We start from the raw sequence: 19,493 nt of genomic DNA on the forward strand, positions 1-19,493 counted from the left end.
CTGACCACCAGGGGGAGGCGCAAAACATGGCAGGCGGTAGTGGAGGCGCTGCCAGCCCCAATGGGCCCCAACAAGAGTTGAGCTGTGGTGGGATGGTGGAGCAGGTGAGCGGGCAGGCCTGGGTCAAAGTGGGTGCAAGTGGGGCTCAATAGCCCCACCAATCGCCCCATAGATGGCGACCAGCTGCAGGGTCGGGGTGGTGGGGGTAGTGGAGCAGGTGAGGGGCAGAGCCAGGCCAAGGCAGGACTGCAGGGCTGCAAGGCTGGAGGCACAAGCTGGGACCCTATCTCTGCAGGCCACTCTGAGGGACCCCACCCATGCATGAATCTGTGCACTGTGTCTCTAGTATATAAATATATTTGGGGGTTAGAGGGCAATGTACTCAACTGAAGGACTTCATTTTTCAAACTCTCTTTCAGTTGGAAGAGGCCACTGAAGCATTGGTAGGCTTCCAGAAGGGATCATTAAAGAGGGCTCTCAGCTGGCAGCACACTTTTGCCATTTCTCTTCTTCCTTCTTCCTGCTTTCAATGTGGTTGTGAAGGCAGCAACTCTGAGGTACTTGGTGATCAGGAGGGCAAGGTGATAAAGGAGTGCATAGCTGGAGGAAGCCTGGGTCACTGATGACATTGTGGCATCTCTACCGCTGCTCAGACAAGTCACTGCTCAATATTTTATTAAGTGAAAGAAAAATCACCCTTTGTTTGCCTACCTAGGATTTCAAACAAAGCACAATCCATGGGACTTCCATTTGACCCAGTAATCCCACTCCTAGGAATATATCCCAAGAAACTAAAAACACCAATCAGAAAGGATATATGCACCCCAATGTTTATAGCAGCACAATCTATTGTACAATAGCTAGAATTTGGAAACAGCCTAGGTGCCCGTCAGCAGATGATTGGATCAAAAAACCATGGTACATCTGCACAATGGAATACTATGCTGCCATAAAAAAGGAATTCTCATCATTTGCAGCAACCTAGATAGAATTGGAGAACATCATGCTGAGTGAAATAAGCCAGTCAATGAAAGAGAAACATCACATGACCTCACTCATTTATGGATAATAAAGGACATTATAAACTAATGAACCAAAAGATAGATATAGAGACAGTAAAGCAATAAGCAGACTGTCAAATTACAGCGGGGAGGAGGGGGAGATCTGGGGGAGATAAGAGATCAACCTAAGGACTTGTGTACATACATATAAGTACAACCAATGGACACACAACTCTGGGGAGAGAGGGTATGTATGGGAGGGGGGAACAATGTTAAAATATGTACACAGATAATAATTTAATAAAAAAATAACCTTTACTTTGATAAAAAAAAAAATGCTTTAAAATAAAAAAAATTTAAAAAGCACAATCCAGACTCAGGTGACCACTCTCCCTGCTCCCTGGGGGCTACTTCTGCCATTTTCAACACAAGACCCTAGCCTTGGGGATTAACTTTAACTACCAACATATTGGCTCTCTCCCTTCCAGGAGCATGCCCATGCCTTTCCCTTCCCCCTCTCCCCCCATCCCTCCCTTACTCCCAAGCTCCAAGAGCCCTTCCTACCTCTATAACTTGTTTCTTAACCCCATTTCTTCTAGTAATTATTTCTTTTTTTTAAAATAATTTTTACTAATTTCAGAGAGGAAGGGAAGGGAGGGGGGGGGAGATATGATGAGAGAGAATCATTGATCGGCTGCCTCCTACACACCCTTACTGGGGATCGAGCCTGCAACCTGGGCATGTGCCCTGACCAGGAATCAGACCATGATCTCCTGGTTTATAGGTCAACACTCAACCACTGAGCTACATCCACAGGGATAGGAATTATTTCTACTTCTGTGGTTTACCAAATAAATATTCTCATACAGTTAATAAATAAAATACCAGCATATTGTTTTAAATTCCAATCAACTGTAGTGTCATGGAGCTCCAACCTGCACCACACCAAATCATACTTTGCTTCCTTTGGGGAAATCTAAGGTCAGCTAATTCAGCCATGACTCACCTATCTGTTGACCCTGGCCATGATCCAATGTCCAAACCCCCCGTGTCATCCATGCTCTCCCACTCTCTCATCCCCACACTGTTATGAGCCTCCTCTTCTGGACACTATCTCCCACTGTTTCTGCCCCTCCCCCATCACACATACTCCACAGTCTGGTGAACAAACTCTGCCACATCTTAATTCATGCTAATGATGTCTTCCTCCATCTCTCAGACTTAGCTGAACTGAGTCTCCCATAGCCACTTCTACCCCTGTAGCTTGATCATATGGCTGCCACTCATCCTCCCACAGTGCACACATATCAGGGTCTGGAGTTGAAGGTGCCATTCTCTTCGCCATACTCTTGTTTACAGTCTCTTTATTTCTTGATTTCCATGTAAAAGCCACTGTTCATTGGAGGTGCCATTAATAGCTTTACAGCCCTCTCTACTTGCTAGCCATTGTCATCAATCAATCTGTGCAAATGACTCATCCTCTTTCCTGGCCTCACAGGTCTTTGACCTCCTCTATTCCAGTTCCCATCAACCTCCTTGCTGTCACTGTCCTTTTAAAAGTCTTTCCTCATGAGTCCAAGCTACAGTCACACAGCGCTCCTGCTCAAAGTGACACTTGCCACTTGCACCATTCACTTTTGAGACTCCCTTTCTCAGAGTTCCAGCAGTGCCCCCTTGTGGCAGCCTATGAGCATATGTATGTGGTTGTCACCAGGGAAACTTAGAGCTAAAAGGACTGTCTTCAGCAACAGCCACCCACTCTCCCACCCCCATTGCTCCATTTCTCCCTATTTCAGTGTCTGGTGGACTCATGCATCTTTCTGGTTACCCAAAACCTTACCACTCAGTCACCCCTGAGATCTTGAAGAATCCAATCTTGCCCTAGCCAGTTTGGCTCAATGGATAGTGTCGGCCTGTGGCCTGAAGGGTCCCTGGGGTCCCAGGTTCAATTCTGGCCAAGGGCACATACCTGGGTTGCGAGCTCAATCCTCAGTGGGGGGTGTGCAGGAGGCAGCCCATCAATGATTCTCATAATTGATGTTTCTATCTCTTCCTTCCTCTCTGGAATGAATATATATATATTCTCCAATATTGCAGAACTTTCATTCTCTTCTATCAACTTACTGGTCCTATGTCCTGTTCTGCTAGTCTCTGACAAATGAAGGGATGCTACCTTTAAAAAATAACTTAAGTGTCAGGAATAAACAGTTGCACATATAACTTTTACTGACATTTTCTGATGGCCCTCAAATCTTCTGCTCAAAATTCACATTCTGGGGAGGGGTGTGCAGTTGGGCCAGCCTGGGTCATGTGGCTTCTCCCTGCTAGGGCAGATTGGGGTAACTAATTAGCTTTTCAGAAAGTGGGCTAAAAGCTGCTAACCCAAACCCACCGAAGTTCCCACATGGACCATATCACATAAAAGCTGGGGTTAAGTACATGCCAACATACCAGTCTAAATGATGTACCCATCATGACAAACGAATTGATGCCTTTGTTTTCATTAGCAACTAGAAATTTAGTTGATGTTTGGGTCAGTTTTGAAACTAAGAACAACAAATAAAAACTAGCATATGAGCTTGGCCAGTGTTGCTCAGTGGTTGAGCATCGACCCAAGAACCAGGAGGACACAATTCAATTCCCAGTCAGAACCCATGCCTGGGTTTTGGGCTCCATCTCCAGTGGGGGGCGTGCAGAAGGCAGCAGATCCATGATTCTCTCTCACCTTCATGTTTCTGACTCTCCCTTTCTCTCTCTGAAAGCAATAAAAACATTAAAACAAACAAACAAACAAAAAAAAAAAAACACTAGTCCTTAGGTCTTTTACACCCCTGGTTAAATTTATTCCCAGGTATTTTGTTGCTGTTAATCCTCATCCAAGGATATTTCCCCTTTGCTTTTTAGAGAGAATGGAAGCAAGGGAGAGAGACAGAGAGAAACATCAATGTGAGAGACATTTTTTGTGTGTGTGAGAGACATATTAATTGGTTGCTTCAGACACGTGCCCTGATGGGCTGGGGATTGAGCCTGCAACCGAGGTACCTGCCCTTGACCAGAATCGAACCCTCAACCCTTCAGTCCATGGGCCAACACTCTAACCACTGAGCAAACTGGCTAGGGCAATTCCCAGGTATTTTTTGTTGATGCAATTATAAATGAGATTGTTTTCTCAGTTTCCCTTTCTGATAGTTCATTATTGGTGTATGAAAATGCAAGTGATTTCTGGATATTTCTTTTGTATTCTGCTACTTGATTGAATTCATTTATCAGTTCCAGTAGGTTTTTGGTGGAGTCTTTAGGGTTCTCTGTGTACAATATCATGTCATCTGCTATCTTGTCATTTTTGATCAGTGGCCTCTGTGGCAGCACTCCCAGATTATACCATGAAAGGGGCTGAGGGTGGTGAGTACAGTTAGTCCATGAGAATGAGCCTTGAGGCTACATGGTACAAGATCAAAAGACAAGGAAGCAGCATGGAGCAGTGATTTTTAGTTCAGGTTTTATGTCTTCCTAGTCCGATGAACTGCTGAGAGCCAAAATGAAGAGGCGTTTCATGGAACAGTCCGTCCAGAATCGCTGGCAGACTGTACTCCTCCTGGTAAGAAGCCACTGGAACCAAATGAAATCCCAGTGGTAGGCTTCAGCTCAGATTTCCTAACCACAGTGCAGAAGGCAATCGAGTGGGCAGGTCTTTTAGTGGAGTTGGCATCCTTTCATCCATTTCTTTTTTTTGTGTGTACTTTTCCTATATTTTTCTGATTAAATGGAATTTTGAAGCATCCCCAGTAACCAAGTAGTATAAATATTGTTTCATTGCCTCTAAATTTCCATCCTGTGAGCTATACCAAGAAGTTATTAAAGCCAGGCTTGCTTAGCCCTTCACATGTGTTTCTCTTTGCTGTTCCAGAATTACAAGCTACACCTGAGCTGAGGGAAGGGTGAGCTTTGAATGGGATGAGTAACTGAATTTTTTACATTAGGTTAAAATGGATTTTATAATAGTAACCTAAAAACTAAGATGATTTCTTTTTTTAAATATCTTATTGATTTTTTTTTTACAGAGAGGAAGGGAGAGAGATAGAGAGTTAGAAACATCAATGAGAGAGAAACATCGATCAGCTGCCTCCTGCACACCCCCCACTGGGGATGTGCCCACAACCAAGGTACATGCCCTTGACCTGGGACCCATCAGTCTGCAGGCCGACGCTCTATCCACTGAGCCAAACTGGTCAGGGCTAAGATGATTTCTTTATACTTGAAAGGAATTGGAAAAGCCTCAAGATCCAGCCGTAGAGGAGCCATAGGAAAGGGGAATGGTGAGAGAAAAATGTTTCTTCTTCCATTCACCCTACAGAGCCCAGCCTGTGCAATAAAATTGATTTACAGATGTCTCACTTTGTTCTTGTGATAGAAACAATCTTATAGCAATCAACTTTTGAAACTAAAGTTTCTTAGGTTACATCCAGAAGGACCTGCAGTATTTCAACGGTTTTTTTAAAACTGACTTACTGCTGCTCTTCTTTATATTTTAATTTTTTTCCTAATTGCAGCCTTAGTCTTGGTCTTGTCTTCCCTTCTTCTAGGTAAGGTTTATTGCATTGCTCCTTCTTAGAATTGCCCTGCTTCCTGACAGCATGCAACCTAGAGCAAGCCCCTGCTTCCTTGAACCCTCCCCCAAATTGTCTTATAGGAGGGGTCAGCAAAGAAGGGAGCCACATTCTCTAGTTGTGCCATCGCTTTGGTTTTATTGAACCTTTGCAGGGAAGATGTGCACAGGGATTAGTGCGGGATGGTCATGGCTACATAATGAACGTCTACTCCTTTCGCATTAGCTGTTGCATGCTAGGGGTGCATTAAATACTCGTGGAATTCATCTCTGCGTTAAATGGGTAATTAACATTTTGTCCAAAGTTTTAAATTAAATCGACATTTAGCTGAGCACTGTCTTGACTGGAAGCAGCAATGGAACATGGCAGGGTAGTTCCACAAATTGCTGCTGAAAAGCAATACCCGCACCCGTTTTTCCAATCCGGGCCCCATGCTGCACTGTTGGCCCTGGGCCAGCCGCCTCCTACCGGCCCCGGGCCGCTGATCGCTGTGCGCAGGCGCCATTTCCCGAGTACGCAAGCGCTGACTCCGGGCAGTGTTTTCCAGTCCGCGGGCTTTGATTGGCTGAACCTTGGTGGTCCCGCCCTGGGAACCGGAAGTTCACTTTAGACTCGGAGGCCACGGAGGGCTCTGCGCTCAGCCGGCTCTTCTAGGTGAGCCACGCCCGGGGAGTCCGGGTGCGCGGGCGGGGCAGGCCCGCACGTTCCTTTGTCCCCTCCGCCCCCAGGGCGGCAGATCCCTCGGGGCCGCCCCTGCTTGTGTTGGGTGCCAGGCTGTCACCCCAGAACGGTTTGCTGCAGGCTTTGCTTGTCGTTGCACCCCACCCGCTGGAACCCAAACCCGGGCCAGAGCCGGCCCTTGGGTCGTCCCTTCCATTCATTCGCTGGCCCTGCACCTTTGCTGGGGAGGCCCCTAACGCAGTACTGACAGTTCAGAAACCAAGCAGCCCCCAAGGACATTGGGCATGTCTCTCCTGAGGAAGGGGCTCCCTGTGTAGCTGGATGAGATCTTAGATCTAAAGTTCTCAGCAGATCTAAGTTACTGCTAATCTGTAAACTTTTGGAAAATTTTCTCTGGCCTTCCACTCTTTGGGGTTTAGGCCAAATGCGTGCACCTGCACCTACTGTAGTTACCAATGACAAGCTCTTATATGCATACTCTTCCTGGCGCTATATACATCTGTTTTTGGTATGTATTCAGAAACTAGAGGTATAGGTATGTATCTAAGCATTATCTGTATTAGCATATGTTCTACAACTGATATCCACCAGCTACATAGACAATTGAGTACTTGAAATGTGCCTGGTCCGAATTGAGTTGTGCAGTAAGCATAAAACAGCGAAGTTTTTGAGAATTAGTATGAAAAATATAAAGTAGCTCAATCTTTTTTTTAACATCACATGTTAAAGTAGCAGTATTTTTGGATAAACTGGGTTAAGTAAAATGTATTATTAATTTCACCTGTCTGGGTTTTTTTTAATTATTATTGATTTTAGAGAGGAAGGGAGAGGGAGGGAGAGCTAGAAACATCGATGATGAGAGATAATAATTGATCGGCTGCCTCTTGCAAGCCCCACATTGCAAGGACCCAGCCTGTAACCAGGCATGTGCCATGACCTCCAGGTTCATAGGTCGATGCTCAATCACTGAGCAACACCAGCTGGGCTCACCTGTCTGTTTAACATAGCTGCTAGACAATTTTAAATCCTATCTGTGGCCGGGACCGGTTTGGCTCAGTGGATAGAGCGTCGGCCTGCGGACTGAAAGGTCCCGGGTTCGATTCCGGTCAAGGGCACGTACCTTGGTTGCGGGCACATCCCCAGTGTGGGGTGTGCAAGAGGCAGCTGGTCGATGTTTCTCTCTCATCGACGTTTCTAACTCTCTGTCCCTCTCAATTCCTCTCTGTGTAAAATCAATAAAAATATATTTAAACAAAAAGAAATCCTATCTGTGGCTTGCATTATGTTCCTATTGGACAGCAATGTTCTAGAAAGGAGTCAGCAAACTGGGACCTGCAGCTGAGTCCAGCCCGCCTGCTTCTGGAAAAAAGATTGGCTGGAGCAAAGCCACGCTCATTCATTCAGGCACTGGCAATGCTGTTGTTTGTGCTGCAAGCACAGCAGAGTTTGAGTCGTGCATACTGAGATCGGACGGCCTGCGAGGCCTAAAATATCTGTTGTTTGGCCTTTTAAAGAAAAAGTTTGCCAACCCCCTGTTCTAGAACAGTGCCTGGTATTACGGTAGCTATACGTAAAGCTCTTCATTGTAGTCCTGTGTAATTGCACTCAGGCTTACTGTATGACACAGTGGTTCTAAGGATGTTATAAGGACTATGTCGTTTAATTCTCTTATTAATCCTAGGATGTTGGATTTCCCCTATTTTGTAGATGAGGAAAATGAGGCACAGAATGGTCATGAAGCTTACCCAGCATGCTCAACATACCTCATTTCCAGGAACTGTGCCTTCTTGAACCTCCTTATCCCACATGGCTTGACTCCTGGACCCCACTTGATTAGCCTGCAGTAGACACCATGTTTCTTTTTGTTTTTAACTAGAATTCTGTTAATGATTATTTTTTTATTTTTTTATTCACTCATTCATTCATTTTAAACCCATGTTATTAATTTTCACCTGTGGATATTTTCCTATTGATTCTTTAGAGAGAGTGGAAAGGAAGAGGAAGAGACAGAGGGAAGGGCTCGAGCCTGCAACCGAGGTATGTGCCCCTGATCAGAATTGAACCCAGGATCCATAAGTCCTCAGGCCAACGTTCTTCCCACCGAGCCAAAACAGCTAGGGCTGTTAATGATTTTTTTATACTAAAATTGAGATGAGATTAGTCTCTTGTGGAAGAAGCTGAGGGGCCCTGGGCTCAGGTGCCATGGGTACCAGCAGGTGAGCTGTATGAAAAGAGTGAAGCTCACAAGCAGAGGGGTCAGAGCCTCCTGGTTGTAACAAAAAGCGTTTGTTGAGGAATTCTGAGCATTGGCCAGGGGTTTGCCCAGTGTGTGTCAGGGAGTGAAACACGTCATTCTTAGGGTCTTGCAGGGGAGACAGACAACAAAGAAAATTTAATGTGATAAGCAGCATGAAAAAATCTGCAAATACCTGATGTTTTTAACAGGTTTCCTCATCTGTAAGATGGAGAGAAGCCTGTATCCCTTATTGTGAGGATGGAGAGGACATGAGTGAACGGCAGGTGGAATTGCTCAGTAAATATGCATTGCCTTCTGCTGCTACGTGGTAAGAGGAAATGAATACGGGAATTGGGTGCACCCTGGCACCTAAAACAGGGCAGTCACCACGTGTAATTTATAGAGAATGTTCTCGATTCTTTGTGCCCAGCAGATGTTTTCAATATTTCCTGATTTAATGGGGCTCATCTAGAAAAAGCGCAGTCAGAGAGGTTCCCTGCATTCAGTCTAGGAGCAGGACGGGGTGTTGATAGCAGCGACCCTGGGACATTCCTGCTGCGGGCAGGGGTTATGCCTGTGCAGTGGCAGCAGCTCTGGTTTCAATCAGAATCGCTGGAGAGCTGACAGAATCCCCAGGCCTGCCTTCGGAGATTCTAATTTATTACGATATCATTCTATCCCACAAGGGCCTGGCGTTGATGTGTTTGCTGCTGACTTTCTCCAGATGGTTCGGATTTGAGTGAGGATTGAGAACTGCTCATGGTGAGTGATGCAGGCCAGGCTCAGGGAGCTGCTGGAGCAAAGGCCCGGAGCTGGGAAGCTGGCCGTGCTTTCGGTCGGTGGGTCAGCTGGGCACGGGGAGGGCTTAGGGGGGCTAGAAGGGGGGTTTTCGTAACCTGGCCAAGGACCTTGGTTCCATCCTGAGAGCAGAAGGGAATCCCTGTAGGGCTCTAAGCGGGAGAAGGAGGGGATATCTTGGTAAGATATGTTCAACCTTTCTAATGCCGCGGCCCTTTATACAGCTCCTCCCGTTGTGGTAACCCCAACCATAAAATTGTTTTCGTTGCTACTTCATAACTGTCATTTTGCTACTGTTATGAATAGTAATGTAAATATGTGTTTTCCGATGGTCTTAGGCTCTACAGCAGCGGTTCTCAACCTGTGGGTTGCAACTGTAGAGCCTAAGACCATTGTTAAGTCTCGACCCACGGGTAGAGCCTAAGACCATCGTTAAGTGGCGACCCACAGGGTCACCTAAGACCAGTGTTCGGCAAACTCATTAGTCAACAGAGCCAAATAGCAACAGTACGACGATTGAAATTTCTCTTGAGAGCCAAATGTTTTAAACTTAAACTTCTTCTAATGCCACTTCAAAATAGACTCACCCAGGCCGTGGTATTTTGTGGAAGAGCCACACTCAAGGGGCCAAAGAGCTGCATGTGGCTTGTGAGCTGTAGTTTGCCGACCACGGCCCTAGGGTAATAAGTGCTTTATATTCACCTGATTGTCTGGGGGAAGGGGAATTGGGGGAGTAGAAAGTTTGACAGGATTTAAATACTGTTAAAAAGATGGAGAACCCTAGCCAGTTTGGCTCAGTAGATAGAGTGTCAGCCTTCGGACTGAAGGGTCCCCGGGTCGATTCCAGTCAGGGGCACATGCCCAGGCTGCAGTCTGGAACCCTAGTAGAGGGCCAAGAGGAGGCAGCAGATCAATGATTCTCTCTCATTATTTATGTTTGTCTCTCTTACCCTCTGTCTTCCTCTCTGAAATCAATAAAAAATACATTTTTTTAAAAAAAATGGAGAATGGAAAACAGTATGGCAGATCCTTGAAAAATTAAAAATAGAATTACCAGGTGATCCAGCAATTCCAACTCTGGGTATATACCCAAAGAATTGAAAGCAGGGCCTCGAAGAGGTATTTGTACTCCCCTGTGTTCATAGCATCTCTATTCACAAGAGCCAAAAGGTGGAGGCAACCCAAGTATCTATGAATAAATAAATGGATAAGCAAAATGTGGCCTCTGTACTCAATGGAATATTTTTCAGCCTTAAAAAGGAAAGAAATCCTGGCACATGCTGCAACATGGATCAACCTTGATGATATTATGCTAAGTGAAATAAGCCAGTCATAAAAAGACAAATACTGTATGATTCACCTTATATGAGGTATATAAAGTAGTGAAATTCCTAGATATAGGAAGTAGAATGATGGTTTCCCAGAGCTGCAGGGAAGGGGGAGAGAAAGGAATGGGGTGTTAGTGTTTAAGGGCACAGAGTTTGTTTTGCAAGATGAAGAAAAGGTTCCAGAGGTTGGTTGCACAACACTGAATGCACTTAACACCTCTGAACTGGAGACTCTAAATGGGTTCAGATGGCACATTTTGTGGTCTGTAATTTACCACAATTAAAAATAGAAAATGAATAAATATGGAGGAGAGCTAAATAGAGAGACATATGGAACGAAGAGCAAAGTGCCTACACATGAATGCATTCACTTCTGTAGGTTTATGTGAGTAAGGGACAAGTTTTGCTGGGATGCCAGACTGTGCTCTCATGGCACTGACGCCCTGAAGCTGCAGTTGAATTCCCCTTGAGAGTCTCCTTGAGATTCTGACCCTTTGTTGAGAAATTCTGACCTGAGTTAAATATTGCCTAATTGCCATGAGGGCACTGTAGACCTGTCTCTTATTAACCACCTTGCTAACCTCCAGCTAATTTCCATCCTGATTTCTTTGGTGTTCATGCATATAGAGTGAATATAGAAGGCAGGCAGGATGAATATTTCTTCTTGCTTAGGAAACTTTCCAGCAAGTGGGGGAGGGCTTGAGATCTCATCATCATGACGTGGCTGCTTGACTTCCTCCAGATCCCAAGGTGTCAGGCGGACAGTTTTGAGACAAATATCCAACAATTGAGGGTGTGTATTTTTTATTTTTCTGGGCTGTATTGCCTGTTCTTTGTTTACTGAGCCTTTGCTTTTGGGGGAAGTGGAATCTTAAAAAAGGACAAGTAGTGGCCGTGAAGTATTGAATGGGTAATTAGAAAAATAGGCATTTAAGATCCTGAATTGATGGCCCATTTCATGACTATTAAATGACTAGGGGGGAAAACACACACACAAAACTGCCAAGGTTGTCTACATTCTGGTGGTAAAAATGCAAGACTCGGGAATCTTGAACAGGGAAACACCAAAAGGAACCTCATAGTTGTGGGCAAGAGTACTTAATGTTTTAAAGGGTACTTAATTCTTATATTTGGTGGTAAAGTTTGAGGGGAGAGTCAACTGTTAGGATCAGGGTAGACTCCTGAGGAAACTATGAATGCTAATCTGAATGCAAAGCCATGTTGATGGAGCATCTTCAAGGTATTCCAATTCCAGAGGGAAGGTTGGTTGGCCCACTTACATGGCCAATTTTCAGTAGACTCACATATATTTTTAAAATATTTTTCAAAATATATATATTTATTGATTTCAGAGAGAAAGGGAGAGGGAGAGAGAGAGAGAAACATCCATGATGAGAGAGAATCATTGATTGGTTGCCTCCTGCACACCCCTATTGGGGAATAGAGCCTGAAACCCAGGCATGTGCCCTGACCAGGGATCTAACCGTAACCTCCTGGTTCATAGGTCAACACTCAACCACTGAGCCACCCCAACAGGGCTAGACACATATCTTAAATGTATAGAGAGTTTATCATGAAATTATATTTGACTAATAACTTTTGTGATTATGAAAATAATACATAGTCATTATAGAAAACCCAAAAAGAGGAAGAGAACAAACAAAATCACCTAAATCTTGCCGTTGAGAAAATCCCAGTCTAAAATTTTTGTGTATATATTTTCAGCCTTTTCACATGTGAGTTTTGAGTAAAATTTGGTTCAGACTCTATATGTTGTTTTTAAATAACAGCTTTATTCAGATATAATTTATGTACCATACAATTTCCCTATTTGGCATGTACACCTCAGTGTACAAGATGAAAAGCATTCTAGAGGTTGGTTGCACAACACAGGATGAACTCGACATTACTGAACTCACCACTTGAAATGGGTTAAGAAGGTTAATTATAATGATATGTGTGGGTTTTAGTATATAGATGGTTGCACAACTTTGTCACCACAATCACCTTTAGAGAAGATTTTTCCACCTACCCCAAGAAAAACACCATTAACAGCCACTCCCCTTCTCATTCCACCCACTGTTGCCCCCACCCCCCAGCTCTAGCCAACCACCAGTTTCCTTTGTGTCTCTATGAATTTGTCTTATTCTGGACATTTCGTACAAATGGAACCATACAAGATGTGATCCTCTGTGCCTTTAACATAGCGTAGTGTTTTCAAGGGTCATCCATATTGTAGTGTGTATCAGAATCTCATTTCTTTTTCATATATTTTTATTGATTTCAGAGAGGAACTGAGAGAGAGACAGAGACAGAGAAACAACAATTGTAACAGAAAATCATTGATTGGCAGCCTCCTGCACATTCCACACTGGGAATTGAGCTCACAACCTGGGCATGTGCCCTGACCAGGATTTGAACTGTAACCTTCTGGTTCATAGGTGGACGCTCAACCACTGAGCCATACCAGCCAGGCAGAATCTCATTTCTTTGTATTGCCAAATATAATTCCATTATATGGATGTACTTCATTTTGTGTATTCATCCATCAGTTGATGGACATTTGGGTTGTTCCTACTCTTTGTCTGTTATGAATCACTAGAGGCCCAGTGCATGGAATTCGTGCACAGGTAGGGTCCCTAGTGGCTGCTGGCTGGGGCCTCCCTTCCTGTGGTTGACCAGTTGGTCCTGCCTGATTAGGGGGTCCAATCATGGCCAGAGCCAGCAGGGGCGGGGGATCTGCAGGTGGTTGGTGGGCTGGCCCCACCCTCTGGTCAAACTCCTGGTTGAGGGGACAATTTGCATATTAGGCTTTTATTGTGTAGGATGCTGCTATGAACATTCATATTTAACCATTTGGGACCTTCTCGTTGCTTAGTTTGAAGAAAATTATTAGATATCCAGCCTCCACATCTCTCATTTCCTTAAAGTAATTTATAGAAGTAGATTTGCTGTCCAAAAGGACATTACATGTCACAGCACTTGTCAGATGGTTTCTAGGAAGACTACATTCATTCTCTGTAATCGCTTCAGTGTTATTAGCCTGTGTATGTTCAGTGATGGTCATTTAATACCAATTGCTATAAAATAGTAATCCATGAATGTTTTTATTGATTTGTTCTTACAGAGAGGAAGGGAGAGAGAGTTAGAAACATTGATGAGAGAGAAACACCTATCAGCTGCCTCCTGCATGCCCCCTACTGGGGATTGAGCCTGCAAACAAGGTACATGCCCTTGACCAGAATTGAACTGAGGCCGACACTCTATCCACTGAGCCAAACCAGTCAGGGAGGAATCCATGAATTTTTTAAAAGGGTCCTTGCCTTCAAGGTGCTTATGTTCACATTTAGCCAAATAGGCAGATCTACGTAGATCCACAAGTGTCATGTAGGCAAGATGGTGTACATTATGTGGAGACAAACATAGACTGGTGAGGTCGAGTACACATTTGCCTGCCCAGGATGAGATTCACTCAGATATAATCAGCAAGCAACTTTTTACACCTAAAAGTAAAAAAAAAAAAAAAAAAAAAGCCAAAACCGGTTTGGCTCAGTGGATAGAGCGTCGGTCTGCAGACTGAAAGGTCCCAGGTTCGATTCCGGTCAAGGGCATGTACCCTGGTTGTGGGAACATCCCCTGTAGGGGGTGTGCAGGAGGCAACTGGTCGATGTTTCTCTCTCATCGATGTTTCTAACTCTCTGTCCCTCTCTCTTCCTCTCTGTAAAAAAATCAATAAAATATTTTTTTAAAAATAATATTAATAAATAAATTTTAAAAAGTAAAAAAAAAAAAAAGAAAAGAAAAAAGTTAACAGAGCCTAACTCCAGCCTAAGGACCAGTTAGTCCAATGTCATAAATCCTATGGATCGCTTACTCTAAACCAGTGGTCGGTAAACTCATTAGTCACCAGAGCCAAATATCAACAGTATGATAGAAATTTCTTTGGAGAGCCACATTTTTTAACCTTAAACTATATAGGTAGGTATATTGTTATTAACTTAATTAGGGTACTCCTAAGCTGGCCTTTGCTAAAAACTCAAGGGGCCAAAGAGCCGCATGTGGCTCCCGAGCCACAGTTTGCTAAACACTGGTCTAAACCTTTACCCGTTGTTCAGAAGACTCAGATGTCAGCACAGGAGGGCCCATCAGACCTGGCTCTGGCTGCCTCCCCACCTGTGTTAGCTCATGACTTCTTTAGATTCTTTGGGACATCTTTTTCCCTGTTTCTCATTTTGTTATATTCAGAAAAGTACCATGTAAAGATTATAAAATTAGCCTGGCCACCATGGCTCAGTGGTTGAGCGTCGACCTATGAACCAGGAGGTCACGGTTCGATTCCTGGTCAGGGCACAAGCCCAGGTTGTGGGCTCAACCCCCAGTGCGGGGCATGCAGGAGGCAGCCAATCAGTGATTCTCATCATTGATGTTTCTGTCTTTCTCCCTCTCCCTTCCTCTCTGAAATCAATACAAATATTTTTTTAATTTCTAAAAAAAAAAAAAAAAAAAAAAAAAAAAAAAATTATAAAATGAGCAAGTAGTTCCCTTATACAGCTGAATATGGGAAGAAGTTTCCAGACTTGCTCAGCCATACCCTGTTGATGTTGACACTGGCATGATTTCATCCCCAGCATGACCTCCAGGTTCCATGCACAGGAAGTGACAAATCTTGATTCGGGAAGCTCACTGATTTGTAAAATTAGAGGTGGCGAAAGTTATAGCAGATCTTTCCGCAGCCATTCATGCAGAAGCTGTTTACAGTGCTGCTTTAAGAAAAAACAAACAACTGAGAATCAAACTTTTTAAACTAAACCATGCCACGCTGCAGATCCCTTTTTCTAACATGCCACACCCATTTTTATTACCCAACTCCTTTAGCAAACACCACATAGGTCACTGGCAGAAAGTGCCACGCTACTATCAGGGAGCTGTGATTGGCAAACACAAATGGAAAACTCTTTTCTTTGCAGCTGTGAAAATGTCTGCCTGGGCCCAGCTAGCTGCCGGAGCTTCCCTTATTGAGCAATTGGTGTCTGAAGGGAACTTTGAGGAGCTTGGCAACCACCTGATGGAGCTAGAGACTCTGCACGTGACCAAGGAGCATCTCCCGCAGACAGATGTGGTCAGGGCTGTGTACTGTGTCCTCAAAAACTGCCCCAACGTGACTTTGAAGAAGAAAGCCAAGCATCTGCTGTCAAAATGGAAAGTTGCGTATCAGGAACCTTCTTTCAAACCCAGGGACAGCCCCACATTCTTCCCTGAGGGTGGAGAGGCCAAAACTTCAGGACTTTCTTATGGCTCACGTCCAGATGAGACAGTGGGAGGCCCCGGTTCTGATTCTCTGCCATCTTCCCAAGATGCTATAGCAAAAGCCATTGCAATGATTGTGCCTGAAAATAGCCCTAGTGAAATGGAACGTAAGGAAGAGCATGGCAAGGGTGGCGACCCTCAATCCACTGAGCAGAGATCAAGTGAGTTGCCACATCCCGCAGTGCCCGTGAGAACGAAATGCACAGAGCTTCTGTATGAAGCTTTAGCTAGCTCTTCCACAGATGAGCCCAAAGCTGAGCTGTGGCAGAACTTTGCAAGAGAGATTGAAGAGCATGTGTTCACCCTGTATCCAAAGAACCTCAAAAGATATAAAAGTTGTATCAGAAGCAAAGTGGCCAATCTGAAGAACCCCAAAAATTCTCACTTGCAACAAGACTTGCTCTCTGGGACCATGTCGCCAAGGGAGTTTGCCGAAATGACCGTCATGGACATGGCAAGCAAGGAGTTGAAACAGCTGAGAGCTTTGTACACGGAGTCTGGCATCCAGGAGCATTGCCTTCCGCAAGCGATGGAGGGCACCCAGACGGAGAAAATCAAATGCAGGCGCTGTGAGAAGTTCAATTGCAAGGTCACTGTGATTGACAGAGGAGCACTGTTCCTCCCGAGTTGGGTGCGGAATTCAACCCCAGATGAACAAATGATGACCTATGTAATCTGTAATGAATGTGGCGAACAGTGGTACCATAGCAACTGGGTGTGCTTGTAATTGTAAATAAGTGCTCTGGGCCTGGCCCATATCCTAAATGTATATAGATTTTGCCAGGAATTGATATTAGACTAATAACTTGACGATTATGAAAATCAGGAAAGAGTAAGAGGACAAACAAAAATCACCTAAATCTTGCCATTCAGGAAATCCCAGTCTAAAATGTTGTGTATCTATTTTGGGCCTTTTCACGTGTGATTAAGTAAAGTATATGACTTTTTAAATAACAGCTTTATTCAGTTGGTTGGGCATCTTCTTGGATTCCCTGCCAGGGCACTTGCCCGGGTTGTGGGCTCTGTCCCTGGTAGGGGGCATGCATGCAGGAAGCAGCCAATTGATGTTTCACTCTCACATCGATGTGTCTCTTTCCCTCTCCCTCCCTTTGTCTCCCTTTTCACGGCTCTCTCAAAATTAATAAAATTATTTTTTTTAAGTAAAATAAATAAAGGTTCTGAACAACAGATAACTGGAGTGAAACTTTTTATTTATATCACCCTTTTATGCTTGTTTTTAAAACCCTATACAATCCTAAGAAGCCCAGTTTGTCTAGCTCAGTAGTTGAGTATCAACCTATGAACCCATAAGTCAGTCAGGGCACATGTCCAGGCTTCAGGCTCGGTCATACAGGAGGCAGCCAAACAATGATTCTTTCTCATCATTGATGTTTGTATCTTTCCCCCGCCCTCTCTGAAATCAATAAAAAATATATTTTAAAAACCCTAAGAAAGTCGTTTGCTGAAGTCCACACCATTATCACTAAAAGTTGATCCTGTCCAAAATAGTTTGAGAAGCACTAGTTGAGCAATAGGCCAGTAGTTATCAACAGTGGTTGCATATTGGAATCACAGGGGAACTTTGAAACTCCACCGAAGCTAAGAGCCAACCATAGACCAGTGGTCGGCAAACTCAATAGTCAACAGAGCCAAATATCAGCAGGACAACGATTGAAATTTCTTTGGAGAGCCAAATTTTTTAAACTTCTTCTAATGCCACTTCTTCAAAATAGACTCACCCAGGCTGTGGTATTTTGTGGAAGAGCCACATGTGGCTCACGAGCCGAAGTTTGCCGACCACGGCTCTAGAACAATCACATTTGAATTTGTGGGCTGCAACCCAGGTATCAACATTTCCTTTTTAATTTCTTTTTTTCTAAATACGTTTTATTGATTTTTAGAGAGGAAAGGAGAGGGATTGAGAGAGAAAAACATCAATAGGCTGCCTCTTGCACGCCCCTACTGGGAATCGAGCCTGCAACCCAGGCATGTGCCTTGACCGGAAATGGCACCAGTGACCTCTTGGTTCCTGGGATGATGCTCAACCTCTGAGCCACAGGGGCCAGGCTCCTTTTTAATTTCTCAAGTTATTTTGAGACGCTGTCAGAGTTGAGAACTGCTCATACCTAGGCTCTCACTTGACCCTTTTCACGGCTCTAAGCAAAGACTGTTGTTCTGTTTACTTTATAGGTGATGAAACAGGTCCACAGAGGGGCTGTGACTTGCCCAAGCTACACAGCACAGATAGCCCAACTCGAGCTGCTCCCAGATTTTCTTCCTCCAAATTCACTGTAAGCAACTGCTTCAATATGACTTTTTTTTTTTAATCCTCAACCAAAGAACATGTTTTTCATTGCATTATATAGAGAGAGGAAAGTAGAGGGAGAGAGAAAAAAACATTGATGTGAGAGAGAAACATCAATCGGTTGCCTCCCATATGCACCACCACCAGGCATCGAACCCACAACCCGGGTATGTGCCCTGACCAGGCATTAAATCTGCAGCCCTTCTGTGCAGTAAACGAAGCTCCAACCAACTGAGCCACACCGGCCAGGTTACTTTGACTTCTGAGAAATGTGTTCCCAGATTTGCAGGACTAAATAGTGCCTTTAGGGGTGTCGAACTCAATCAGAGAAGGGGCCAAAATCTAAAATCCAGCCTAAATCGCGGGCCGAATGGTTTACTGAACAGTCATAAACTGTCATTGTGATGGAAACGCAGCAGAGTGCAGTGATGACAGCGCGGTGCGGGCCACATTGCAAGGCCTGGCGGGACGGATTTGGCCCGCGGGCCTTGTGTTTGACACATGTGCTTTAGGCTCTAACATTGTGTAACTAGAGCTTTGTTATTTTCCCCTCTCTTTTCTCAGTTTACAGGTCTCCCTTAAGCCATGAAAGTTACCCTATAACCCTACAGTGTTTTATTTTGAGTCCTTGATTCGTTGAAGGAGTTATGGGGGTTTTTCTTTGCAAAGTTCTCCAGGTGTGTAAACTCTTCAACCATGACATGTAGTTTCTAATGCTAGGGAGTCTTCATGTTCTCAAGGGCATGTGTTTTAGGTCTGTATGGAGAAGACAAAGTGTTACAGAAAACCGGAGAAGAACCAAGCAATACTTAGAGAGATGGAGTTACATTTATTACACGCTGGTCCAAAGGAAAATGTCTCTCAAATTCTGGGCCCTAACATGCAGGAACTTTCCCTATTTATATGTTTTTACCTTCTTTGTCTCCCAAATAGGGGGTATTTCTGGCCCCTTTTGCAAGTTCTTAAAGAGCCCGTATGTGCTGGGCCTTGAGACCTCAACCAGAGGCCTGGCCTAGCACCAGCACTGATAACCTTGTCTGGGGAAGGTGTAATGGCCTCTCTGAAGTGGGAGTAGTCTTATTTTCCTTATTATTTAAGCAAGCGAGCATTTACAGAAGCCAAATAGCAGGGTTAAAATTTCAAACAGCAGTTTTTATATAAGATGGATGCTTCAGACAAAGCACCTGGGAGGCTGCAAATTAGACTGAAAAAGACAGATTAACCTGAGAA

At 44.3% G+C, this 19,493-nt stretch overlaps 1 protein-coding gene across 2 annotated transcripts; it reads left to right on the forward strand.

The window, feature by feature from the left end:
- The first annotated feature begins 6,170 nt into the window (after positions 1 to 6,170).
- On the forward strand, positions 6,171 to 16,988 carry TCEANC (transcription elongation factor A N-terminal and central domain containing). Of its 2 annotated transcripts, XM_045582273.1 has the most exons (5): positions 6,187 to 6,262; positions 7,997 to 8,326; positions 8,735 to 8,853; positions 9,212 to 9,287; positions 15,619 to 16,988. In XM_045582273.1, the coding sequence occupies exon 5, from the start codon at positions 15,627 to 15,629 to the stop codon at positions 16,683 to 16,685; it is 1,059 nt and encodes a 352-aa protein (XP_045438229.1). In that variant the 5' UTR covers positions 6,187 to 6,262; positions 7,997 to 8,326; positions 8,735 to 8,853; positions 9,212 to 9,287; positions 15,619 to 15,626; the 3' UTR covers positions 16,686 to 16,988. The 2 variants fall into 2 exon arrangements, with proteins under 2 accessions (XP_036295925.1, XP_045438229.1); XM_036440032.2 differs by lacking the exon at positions 7,997 to 8,326 and having other exon boundaries at positions 6,171 to 6,262.
- The last annotated feature ends 2,505 nt before the right edge of the window (positions 16,989 to 19,493 follow it).

Source organism: Pipistrellus kuhlii, unplaced genomic scaffold, assembly GCF_014108245.1.
Source record: "Pipistrellus kuhlii isolate mPipKuh1 unplaced genomic scaffold, mPipKuh1.p scaffold_m20_p_16, whole genome shotgun sequence".
Classification (NCBI taxonomy): Eukaryota; Metazoa; Chordata; class Mammalia; order Chiroptera; family Vespertilionidae; genus Pipistrellus; species Pipistrellus kuhlii.